The sequence below is a fragment of the Cucumis melo genome, chromosome 3 (assembly GCF_025177605.1).
Source record: "Cucumis melo cultivar AY chromosome 3, USDA_Cmelo_AY_1.0, whole genome shotgun sequence".
NCBI classification, from domain to species: Eukaryota; Viridiplantae; Streptophyta; class Magnoliopsida; order Cucurbitales; family Cucurbitaceae; genus Cucumis; species Cucumis melo.
The window spans coordinates 29,874,749-29,886,855 of NC_066859.1; the positions used below are offsets into that span (position 1 = coordinate 29,874,749).

The 12,107-nt window shown below is 37.6% G+C and overlaps 3 protein-coding genes across 3 annotated transcripts; all 3 read right to left on the reverse strand.

Moving 5' to 3' along the window:
- Window positions 1-133: 133 nt before the first annotated feature.
- LOC103487858 (probable LRR receptor-like serine/threonine-protein kinase At3g47570) lies at window positions 134-3,953 on the reverse strand. The gene is made up of 2 exons (XM_008446365.3): window positions 957-3,953; window positions 134-822 (listed from the first exon to the last, which is right to left on the reverse strand). Exons 1-2 carry the CDS (start codon window positions 3,625-3,627, stop codon window positions 440-442), a joined length of 3,054 nt encoding a protein of 1,017 aa, XP_008444587.2. The 5' UTR covers window positions 3,628-3,953; the 3' UTR covers window positions 134-439.
- A 363-nt stretch (window positions 3,954-4,316) lies between these two features.
- Window positions 4,317-7,542, reverse strand: LOC103487857 (putative receptor-like protein kinase At3g47110). The gene is made up of 2 exons (XM_008446363.3): window positions 4,859-7,542; window positions 4,317-4,747 (listed from the first exon to the last, which is right to left on the reverse strand). The coding sequence occupies exons 1-2, from the start codon at window positions 7,503-7,505 to the stop codon at window positions 4,383-4,385; spliced, it is 3,012 nt and encodes a 1,003-aa protein (XP_008444585.3). The 5' UTR covers window positions 7,506-7,542; the 3' UTR covers window positions 4,317-4,382.
- Window positions 7,543-8,324: 782 nt separating this feature from the next.
- On the reverse strand, window positions 8,325-11,670 carry LOC127148500 (probable LRR receptor-like serine/threonine-protein kinase At3g47570). The gene is made up of 2 exons (XM_051082419.1): window positions 9,024-11,670; window positions 8,325-8,932 (listed from the first exon to the last, which is right to left on the reverse strand). The coding sequence occupies exons 1-2, from the start codon at window positions 11,599-11,601 to the stop codon at window positions 8,526-8,528; spliced, it is 2,985 nt and encodes a 994-aa protein (XP_050938376.1). The 5' UTR covers window positions 11,602-11,670; the 3' UTR covers window positions 8,325-8,525.
- Between the last annotated feature and the right edge of the window lie 437 nt (window positions 11,671-12,107).

Consider the following 12,107-nt stretch of genomic DNA (forward strand, 5'->3'; position numbering starts at 1 on the left):
CAATCATAAGAGGATTGCTCTTTTCAGTTGGGAAATGGAATTAATTTTTTGAGAAGATTAGTTGTTGTGGTTATTGTTTGTTAACCATAGATGGAAGTCAATTCTGTCGTCTAAGAGCAGAGAAGATACAATGTTCGAGGTTATATCTGTTCATATTAAGTTTGTACATTAAATAAAAGTTGTGAGTCTTACAACTTTACACCCAATACAGTCTTAGTAATTAGTAATGCTAATTCTTAGGTGTGCAACATGAGCACCAGTGGTCTAGTGGTAGAATAGTACCCTGCCACGGTACAGACCCGGGTTCGATTCCCGGCTGGTGCATTTACTATTTTTGTGTTCCTGCTCTCTACCTCCACATCTTTATAGATACGACACTTTCAAGCCCATTCTGAAGACAAAAAACCTTCGGCTCAGAATTGATGCTTTTACTAACGGTTCACTCATTCGCATTTGGAGAACGGATAAGAGTGGCTCTTATCATCTGGAGCTTCAACAACACGTCTTTCATGCAACTGCGTTTTTCAGGCGAGTCTACGGTGCAACAGAGTCCAACGCTCATTACATCAGTGAAGCAATCATACTGTTTGGTTGGGTCAATCTCTTGTTCTTGGTAGTACAACTTGCTGCCCAATTCTAATAGTGTAGTGTCCATTATTTCATCCATGTCCTTGGGATAAGCCAATTCAACCCATTTGATCAAATTGAGATCTCCTGAAAAGCTTTCATGGGTTGGACACTTCCCTGTAAAAAGCTCCATCAACGTTACTCCAAAACTGTACACATCTCCTGCTGTTGTAGGCTTTCTTCCCACTCCATATTCTGCAATATCGAAACGGAGATATTGCTTGCTTAGTCTAAAAAAATCTAGTAATTATCAAGTTCATATTAAGCTATTATTATTCAGTACTAAGTTATTCTTTTAAATAAATGACAAAGCTGTAATGTTAGCTAACCTGGAGGAAGGTAGCCAATGGAACCCTTTAAGACATGGCTGGAACTTATGGAAGAAGATTGGTTATTTCCTCCTTCCATCAGTAAACGAGCTAAACCAAAATCCCCAACTTTTGCTGTCATCTCTTCGGACAGAATAATGTTGCTTGGCTTCAGATCACAGTGCACAATTGGAACATCGTAACCGTTGTGAAGGTAATCCAACACAGAAGCAACATCAATGGCAATGTTCAATCTCTCAATTAGATTCAACCCACTTCCGTCTGCATGAAGTTTATGCTTATGAATCCATGAATCCAAGCTTCCATTACTTAAAAACTCATAAACCAGAGCAAGAAACTCCTTTCGTTGGAAGTCTATGCTGGAGCAGGAAGTGATTAGTTTAACAAGATTTCGATGTCTTACGTTTCTTAAAGCTTCGCACTCTGCTAGAAAGCTTCTTACTGAACCAGCTCTTTCCATGTTAAGAACCTTGACAGCAATGGCAGTCCCCTGTTCCAAATAGCCTCTGTATACAGTCCCAAAGCTCCCTTTTCCAATCAGATTTTCTGAGCTGAAATTCTGAGTTGCCAAACAGAGCTCACGATATGATATCATCTCAGGCATTCCCTTCAGTAATTCACTTGATTGGAATGGTTTATCCTTTGACTTTCTTCTCATGAGGCAAGCCACAGTACCAAATATAATAGATATTGCTAACACTGCTGATAAAACAGAGACAAGAACAATTTTGATCACTTTTTCTTTTGTCTTTGTCACAGCACATGAGAGATTGAGTTCATCACAAAGCTTTGAATTGCCTTGTAAGTAAAGATTAGTGATATTTTCCAACTCTGTTGGAACAATTCCTTCGAGATCATTGAAAGAGAGATTCAGAGTTTGAAGAGCTTTTAATTGTTGAAACTCCTTAGGAATGGGACCTGAAAGACGGTTTGAGGAGAGATCCAGAAGCTGGAGGCCTCTAAGATCTTTAAAAGTTCTTGGGATAGGGCCAGAGAATTCATTGTTGGCCATTATCAATGCCTCCAAGCTTTTGCAACCACTAATTGAAGGAGGAATATTACCAAAGAAATGGTTATTAGAGATATCAATGGTGACAACATTTTCTAGAGAACCGATTTCTTCAGGAAGTGGCCCACTGAAAAAATTATTGGAAAGATTCAAAATCTTGCTTAAACCAGGCAAGGCAAGGGTGGCTCTTGGAATACTTCCATTAAGCTTATTTTTTGACAAATCCAAGGAAAGTAGGTTAATGTAATTCCCAAAAGAGGTGGGTATGTTACCAACCAAATCATTTCCTGATAGATCAATTTGATTCAACATTCTAAGATCACCCAAAGAAGTTGGAATTCTACCAGAAAGTTGATTCCTTGCCAAACCAAGCATTTGAAGCTTTTCCAATTTGCCAATTTGAGATGGGATTTCACCTGATAACGAGTTATCACTCAAATTCAGCAGAGACAAGCCTTGCAAATTAGCAATGGTCGAAGGTATATTCCCATAAAAACGATTCTCTCCCATGTACAACTTAGAAAGATCCTTGGAAAGATTCCCAATCGAATACGGAATCACACCCTCAAAATTGTTCCCATCAAGAGCTAGAAAGGCAAGTCGAGAGCTGTTTGTTAATGAAGTGATGAAATCAAGGCCTCCATTTGTATCTGAACCCACAAACTTGTTGTATCCAATGTTGTACATAGAGAGATTGTGAAGCTTCTCGAGACCAGGTGGCACTGTTCCTTCAAGAAAGTTGTGAGCAAAGCGTATGACTTGTATTTTTGTGATGTTATGCAATGACTCAGGAATTGTTCCTGTAAACTTGTTGAAACAAAAATTGAATACTAAAAGATTTGGGAGCTTTTCTCCTATATCTTTGGGGAATGTTCCCCAAAGGTTGTTGGAGGCTAAAGCCAGAGTGACTAAGGAAGACATGTTGAATATTGGAGGAGGAACAGTGCCAGAGAGGTTGTTGATGGTGATAATCAAATGCTTCAAGTTTTGAAGAGCAGCCAATTGGGAGGGAATGGGGCCATTGATTGAATTTGTGCCTAAATTTATGGTAACAAGGGAAGAAAGATTACCAAAAGATGGTGGAATTGAACCATAGAGTTGGTTTTGTGCTAAATTCAAAACTTGGAGTTTGTTCAAGCGGCTGAGTTCGTCAGGGAGTCTCCCATTGATTCTGTTTGACATCAAATCGAGGATCTCGAGATCAACCATGTTGCTGATATTGGAGGGTAATTGGCCTTGTAAATTGTTGAAACTCATATTCAAAACTCTCAAGCGAAAAAGATTGGTGATTTGATGTGGAATTTGCCCTGTTATTTGATTGCTCTGGAGTTGGAGTGAATTAAGGAAAGAGAGGTTTCCAAGATGAGGATCAATGGAGCCGGAGAGTAGAAAGCCGGTGAGATTCAGGCCAACAACTCGTTTACCATCTCCGGTGCAGGTAACGCCGACCCATTTGCAGGGAGATGAAGTTTGATCACTGTTCCATGAAGACAAAGGATTTGGAGGCCGAATGTTTTGAAATGTGGACTTGATTGCAAGAAGAGCCTGTTTATCTGTGTCAAGATTCAAAGTGGCTGACATAACGGTCGGAAATGAAGAAAATTTCAAAATTAAAATGGTGGTGAAAATGGCGAATTGGAAGTGGGTTGAGTGAGAAGCCATGTCTGGATGGTTGGATTTGAATGGGGGAGGAAAATGAATTAATTTATAGTATGGAGTTCGCCATGAACGGTGGCCCAGGTTCTGGAAAAATATGATTCCGTGGAGATTGGAGAAGGCTCCATCTCATGGTCAGAATGCTCAGCATGAGAGTTGAAATTGTGAGAACTTGAATTTTATACCAAAGACCAAGTCAGTTCTTTCTTTTGAACTTATGGTGTTTATTAAGAAGCGTGAGATTTAAGAGAATTACTTGCAACGGTTGTTATTATCACAATTTATGACTATTCAAGTTTAGTCCAAAGTCCAACAAACATTTTGTGTGGCTAATTAAAATTCATTTGAAGTATTTGTATGTAAGTTGGAGATTTGATTTCCAAGCTTTTAAAACACTCTCAAAATATAGTTTAAAATTTATTTGGATTGATTTTGAAAATGTTTATAAATATAATTTAAATATTTATCTAAACAATTGAATAGTGAATCTATGTGATGTAAATGAATCTGCTCTATTTATTGCAACCGGCGACTTTGAGAAAATTAGAATTGAATAAGATTGAGTGCGTTTGTTATTGACCCTACTTGTGATTTTGGAAAAAGATTTCTTTTTGTTGGAAATTCTTGTCTTGGAAAAGTAATTTGAGTTTTCCTATGCAATGTATTTGGGTTAAATTTCAATGACAAACAAGTAATGCTCATAAGAACGAATACTACTTTTATTTTCCTTTTATCTTTTCACAAAGTAATGCATTATTAAGTCAAATAAGCTTCTCTTTGGCATTTTGAAGCTTTGAAACTACATCTTTGATGTCAATACGTTCTGCTGGATAATTCACAGTACATGACAGTGCAACTTCAATTGTTTCCTTCAAACAATCCTTCACCTTACCTAAACTGATCATGTTTTGATTTTCATACTCCAAATCCAAACTATGCTTCCACAACTTGATATCTATCACTTCCATCACATCTTTCCGGAAACCTGACTCTACCCATTTCACTAAATTCAGTTCTCCTGTGAAGCATTCATCTGTTGGATTCTTCCCTGTAAACAGTTCCAACAATGTTACTCCAAAACTGTACACATCTCCTGCTTTTGTTGGCTTTACTCCGTAACCATACTCTGCAATATCAACATTCTCCATAGTTATTTATATAGCACTCAAAATTGATTGACTAAGCATTCATTTTATTTATATTATGACGTCACATGTGAATGTGATTGTTAACAAACCTGGAGGAAGGTAACCAATGGAACCTTTTAGAACATGGGTAGAAGTGATAGAATTTTGGGTCCTTCCACTTTCTGTAAGTAAGCTAGCCAATCCGAAATCTCCTACTTTTGCTGTCATGTCTGCATCTAGAAGAATGTTGCTTGGCTTCAAATCACAATGAATAATGGGAAACTCACAATCATGGTGTAAGTAATTTATTGCTGAGGCGATGTCGATGGCAATGTTCACTCGTGCAAGAATATCGAGTCCGCTTCCACTTTCATGGCTTCTTTGGCCTCGAATCCACGCTTCCAAGCTTCCATTGGTCAAAAATTCGTAAATCAAAGCTCGGAATTCCATGTTTGAGAAGTCTATGCCGGAGCACGATGTGATAAGTTTAACGAGATTTCGATGTCTCACATTCCGCAGCGCTTCACACTCAGCCAGAAAGCTCCTTATAGAGCCAGTCTTGTTGATGTCAAGAACCTTGATAGCCACAGGGATTCCTTTTAAACTTCCCCTATACACTGTGCCAAAACTTCCTTTTCCAATCAAATTTTTCTCACTGAAATTTTCTGTTGTCAAACGCAGTCCACCATAAGTAACCATTTCATGTTGCCTCTTCACCGACTCAATCGATGGTTCAATCTTTGATTTGTTCCTCTTAAAATAGATCAGCATACCAATGATAAAGCAGAGTGCTAGTGTTGTAAATACAACGGTAAAAACAACGACTTTAATTACTTTGGTATGTTTAGAACCACTTTTTGGACATGAAGAGTACAAGCAAAGCTTTGGATTACCTTCTAAATAAACACTGCCAATCCTTTCAAACACTCCACCCATAGGGACTGCTCCCTCCAGGTTATTAAAAGAGAGATTCAAATATTGAAGGCCTGCTATATCTTGAAGCGCATAAGGAATGGGGCCTGAAAGACGGTTTGAAGAGAGATCAAGATGTTGGATGCCTTTAAGATCTTTAAAAGTTACCGGGATTGGACCAAAGAATTCATTCCTGGCCATTATCAGTTTCTCTAAGCTTTTGCAACCACTGATTGAAGGTACAATATCACCAGAGATACGATTATTAGAGATATCGATGGCAATGACATTCTTTAGTAACCCAATTTCTTTAGGCAGAGACCCACTAAAATGGTTATTGGATAGATTTAGAACCTTGCTTAAATGAGCCAAACTGAGAACCTCTTTCGGTATACTTCCTTCCAACTTATTGTTGGAAAAGTCCAACGAGAATAAATTCACAAAGTTCCCAAAAGATGTTGGTATTTTACCAATCAAATTGTTTCCTGACAAATCAACTTCAATCAACTTATGGAGATTTCCCATAGAGCTTGGGATGTTACCAGAAAATCGATTCCTGGCCAGACCAAGTATTTCTAGCTTTTCCAACTTACCTATTTGAGGTATAATTTCCCCTGATAACAAGTTTTCACTCAAATTTAGCATGGACAAGCCACGCAAATTCGATATTGAAGAGGGTATACTGCCATACATACGATTCCCTCCCATGTTCAATATAGAGATATCCTTTGAAAGATTTCCAATGGTATCTGGAATCATACCCTCCAACTGATTATCATCAATTGCAAGGTACCTGAGATGCGAGTTGTTTGTCAAAGAAGTTATGAAACTAAGTCCATTATCACCCACGCTAAAAAATTTATTTGATCCAATATTGTAATACGAAAGTTCATGGAGATTTTCCAAACCTGGTGGCAGTGTTCCACTTAAGTGATTGTGAGCAAAGCGCAGGACTTGAATTTTTGTCAAGTTGTGGATTGAGTGAGGGATTGTTCCAGTAAATTGATTGAAGCAAAGGTGCAATACTTCAAGATTGGAGAGATTGTCTCCAATGTTAACTGGAAATGTTCCCCGTAGTCTGTTTGAAGGTAAGGCAAGGGTGAGTAGTGAAGACATGTTGAACACATTAGGTGGAACCTCACCAGAGAGATCATTGAGACGAAGCACAAGATGTTTGAGATTTTGAAGGTCACCCACTTGACTTGGAATGGATCCACTCAAAGAGTTGGTCCCCAAGTTCATGGTAACAAGGGAAGAGATATTCCCGAAGGTTGCAGGAATCGTGCCATAGAGTTGGTTTCTTCCCAAGTTCAAGACTTTTAGTTTGGTTAAACAACCCAACTGTTCAGGAAGTCGACCTGTGATATTATTTGATGACAAGTCAAGAATCTCCAGGGCAGGCATTGAGCTGAAGTTCACGGAAATTATCCCTCCCTGTAAGTTGTTGGAACTCATATTTACAATTCTCAGATGCAAAAGATGATGAATTTGTATAGGGATTGATCCTGTGAAATAATTGTTTTGAAGTTGAAGAGATTGAAGGAAAGAAAGGTTTCCAATATGAGGATCTATGAAACCTGACAGTCCCATGTCGGAAAGACGAAGTTCAACTACTCTTTTGGTGCCATATTTGCTGCAGTTGACACCAGTCCAGTTGCAAGGCGATGAATTTTGGTTCCATGAGGATAGAGAGCTGACAGTTGATGAGTCTAGTTGAGACTTGAATGAAAGCAATGCTATTTTGTCAGTGTGGATGCTTTGCATGGTAGACCCAAGACTAAGGAATACACAGTTCAAGAGAGTTATAGCCTTAATGAACTGAAGAATTTGACAAGGAGTAGCCATGTCTATGTGAAAATGAGAATTGTGAAAGAGGAGAGAGTCTAATCTATGCAAGCGTGAAGACCTTCCAAGAAGATGACGAAAGAGTTGGTTAAGTTTATTGAAGAATGGTCAAGTCAAAGGACCATCGTCCTTAAGTTTCAAAATAGAAAAGCGGAAATTTTGCATATTTTTCTTCTGTCATTTAATCTAAGTCTAAGTTAGAAGATGCACATTGGACAGAGTGGATTTAAGGTAGAAAAGTCATACAAACAACTAAAATATTATTTTTTTAAAAAAAAGAAAGTTAGAGGCTAAATTAAAAATTTTAAAAGTTTAAGGACAAAAATTGAACAAAGATGAAATTTGACAAAGACGGACGTCTTATAAATTTAAGAGGCATTTGAATTTCTACTCTTTGTCCTTTAGCCAAATATATCTTAGACAGCAAAATATTACAAACTAGAAAGTTTATGAACTAAAATTTACATTTAAACTTACTTTTTCTATAGTAGGACGATTTTACTTTAATTAATGAATAAAAGAGTGTCAGCTTCATAAGTAACGATACGTTGAGAAAATTTTGTATCAAAATTTACATTATACAACTTGTAACTTAATATTTATTATACGGAAACGTGTTTTATTGTTTTCTAGATACAATAAATTAAAAGAAAAATCTTCATAGAATTTGAAATGTCTAAAAGTCTTTGTTTGAATGGAAAAAACAAGAGAGAAAACAGACAAAAAAAAAACTGAAATAATTTTATTGCTTGCTTTCCACATCTTGCACAGAGACCTCAACCAAGAATGATGGTCATAAAATCTCTTAACAATCTTCCAAACAACAAATGAAATGCTTCACAACTTATTTATATTAACCGGACATTAGCAAATACTTCATTTACCAATACCCACATACATAAATTGAACTTGCATATGCGTGTTGCACCGCACCAAGCAATAAATATTAGACAAGCTTTTATTTTGGTTGACCTCTTTTGTCTTTGTTGAAGTGATGAAAGTATAACAATATTTACCAAATTACAGAACTCTTATCAATTTAGACACGTTATTTTGATTTGGAGGACGAATAAGGTCGTCTCTAGCACTTCTAAGCTTTGAAACTGCATCCTCCATGTCAATGCGGTTTACTGGAGTATTCACAGTGCATGAGAGTGCAACTCCGATTACTTTGATCAAACAATCTTTTTGCATATCTGAACCGATGGTTCGACCTCTGTATACTAAATCCTCAAAAAGCTCTGGCAACTTATGATCAATCACTTCCATTATATCTTCTGGATAACTTGACTCCACCCATTTTATCAAATTCAATTCTCCAGTGAAACATTCATCTGTTGGACTCTTTCCTGTAAAAAGCTCCAGCAATGTTACTCCAAAACTGTACACGTCTCCAGCTGTTGTTGGCTTCACCCCAAATCCATACTCTGTAGTAATATCAAGATTAATCCACGAAAGTTAGTTAACTTAAAAAGCTCTTCAAAAGTAGGGGAATTTTATTCATTATGATGGACAAACCTGGAGGAAGATAACCAATTGAACCTTTTAGGACATGTGTGGAAGTGATGGAAGATTGAGCGTTTTTATTTTCCATTAGCAACCGAGCCAATCCAAAATCTCCTACTTTTGCTGTGATGTTTTCATCTAGAAGAATGTTGCTAGGCTTTAAATCACAGTGAACTATAGGAAGTTCACAATCATGGTGTAAGTAATTTATAGCTGAAGCCACATCGATGGCGATGTTTACTCGCTCAAGGATATTGAGCCCGGTTCCATGTTCATGGCTTCTTTGGCCATGAACCCACTCATCCAAACTCCCATTGCTCAAAAGTTCATAAACCAAAGCTCGAAATTCCATGTTTGAGAAGTCTATGCTTGAGCATGCTGTGATGAGTTTAACTAGATTTCGATGTCTCACATTCCTTAAAGCTTCACATTCAGCCTTGAAACTCCTTAGAGAACCAGTCCTGTTAACATCAAGAACCTTGATTGCTACAGGGATATCTTCCTTTAACTTTCCCTTGTAGACAGACCCAAAACTTCCTTTTCCAATCAAGTTTTTCTCACTGAAATTCTCTGTCGCCAAACGTAGCTCATCATAAGACACCATTTCATGTTTACTATTTGACAACTCAGTGGATGGTACAGTCTTTGACTTCTTCCTCAAGAAATGGATCAACGTACCAATGATAAAACACAATGCCAGTGTTGAAAACACAGCCGATAAGATTATGACTTTGACTGCTTTGTTATGTTTAGAATCACTCTTTTTACATGAGGAATACCAACAAAGCTTTGAGTTTCCTTGTAAACTGACATTGCCCCTGCTTTCAAAGATACCTCCTTTAGGAACTTCTCCCTCAAGGTCATTAAAAGAGAGATTTAGATACTGAAGAGCTGCTAGATGTTGAAGGTTATCAGGGATTGGACCAGAGAGAAGATTTGAGGAGAGGTCAATAATTTGGATGGCTTTGAGTTCTCCTATACTATTGGGAATGTGACCTGATAACTTATTTCTTGCCATGAACAATTTCTCCATGCTCTCCCAACCTTTGATCGACGACGGAATCTCTCCAGATATGAGATTGGTCGAGAGATCAATCTGAAAGAGATTTGAAAGGTACCCAATTTCCTCAGGGAGAGGACCAGTAAGGAGATTGTTGGACATGTTCAGTCTAGTACTGGAAGGGAGATTGAGAGCTTCTTTGGGTATGCTTCCATTTAGCTTATTGTTGGATAAATCCATGGAAAGAAGCTTCTGGAAGTTGTTGAAAGAGGTGGGAATGCCACCAATTAACTCATTTCCAGATAAATCAAGATTGGTCAACTTTTGAAGATTTCCCAAGGAGCTTGGAATCCAACCTGAGAACTGATTCTTGGCCAAAACAAGGCTTTGGAGGTTCTCCAATTGGCCAATCTCAGATGGGATTTCTCCTGATAATGAGTTGTAGCTCAAATTCAGCAAAGCCAAGCCATTTAAATTCCCTATTGTGTGAGGTATATTACCAGAGAGACGATTCCCTCCCATGAACAATATGGAAAGAGATTTAGAAAGATTTCCAATGGACTCAGGAATTTGGCCTTCGAAATTGTTGCCATCAATGGCAAGAAAAGAAAGGCGAGAGCTTTTTGTCAAAGAAGTGATGAAACTAATCCCATCTTTGTCGGATCTGAGCTTATTGTACCCAATATTATACATAATAAGGTTATGTAGATTCTCCAAACCTGGCGGAACTGTCCCTTCAAGAAAATTGTAGGCGAAACGAATGATTTGAATATTGGTGATATTATGCAAGGAAGGAGGAATTGTTCCAGTAAATTCATTGAAACAGAAGTTGAAGACCAAAAGATTAGGAAGTGTATCACCAATATCCATTGGAAATGTTCCCCATAGTTTGTTGGAAGCCAAAGCCAGAGTAACTAAAGAAGACATGTTGTATATGGCAGGAGGAACAGTACCAGTAAGATTGTTAATGGTGATGATAAGATCCTTAAGATTTCGAAGACGACTCAGCTCGGTTGGAATTGGTCCAGTAAGAAAATTTGTACCAAAATTTATGGTGACAAGAGAAGAAAGGTTGCCTAATGAAGGTGGGATTTCACCAAAAATATGATTTTGTGCCAATTTCAAGACTTTCAGGTTGGTTAAAAGACTAAGCTCATTAGGAAGAGTGGATGTTATGTTATTGGAAGTTAAGTCAAGGATCTCAAGTGCAGCCATGTGACTGATATTTGAAGGGAATCCACCTTCAAGAGAGTTGAAGCTCATGTTGAGGAGATTGAGGCGAAAAAGTTTAGAAATTTGATGAGGAATTGGTCCTGTTAAGAGGTTATTTTGTAGCTGAAGAGAATGAAGGAAAGTGAGGTTACCAATATGAGGGTCTAAAGAGCCTGAAATTTGCAAGCCTGAAAGATCAAGCCCAATAACTCTGTTGCCTTTTTTGTTGCAACTGACACGAGTCCAGTTGCAAGGGGAAGAGTTCGGATTATCCCAAGAAGACAAAGGATTTGAAGGCTTGAGATTGGTAAATCCAGATTTGATTGAAATCAAGGCTTGTTTGTCTGTTTCAATGCTCAATCTGACTGATTCAACCATGAAAAATGAGGCTGTAAAAGCTAAAATTGTAACAGATATGAAAAACTCAACAACAGGGGTTTGGGCTCCCATGCTCTAAAACTATTGGGTGTGTGTTGTGAATTTGAACAAGGATTAATGGAACACACTATTTATATTAATACAACAAATCCATGTATAAAAAACTATATATTTCTTGGTCAATTTTGTCTGTATTATCTCAACAAGTACGTCAATCCACTGCCACATTGCCAGTCAATCAACAAAGCTCCTGTTATAATAATGGAAGAACACAAGGAGAAGTGATATAAAAAGAGTTTTAGAAATTTAGTATAGGTATAGAAAATACAATGACGGTCAAATACTAAAGCTATGAAAAAGAAAGCCATTGAAATAGGAAGTCCAGCGCAATGTTGCAGACGAAGTCAAAGGTTTGAGGTTTGAAATGCAAAGGCATTATCATCGGTGTTTATACTTTATAGAGAAGATCAACATTTATTCCATTAATAAGATATTAAATGATGAAT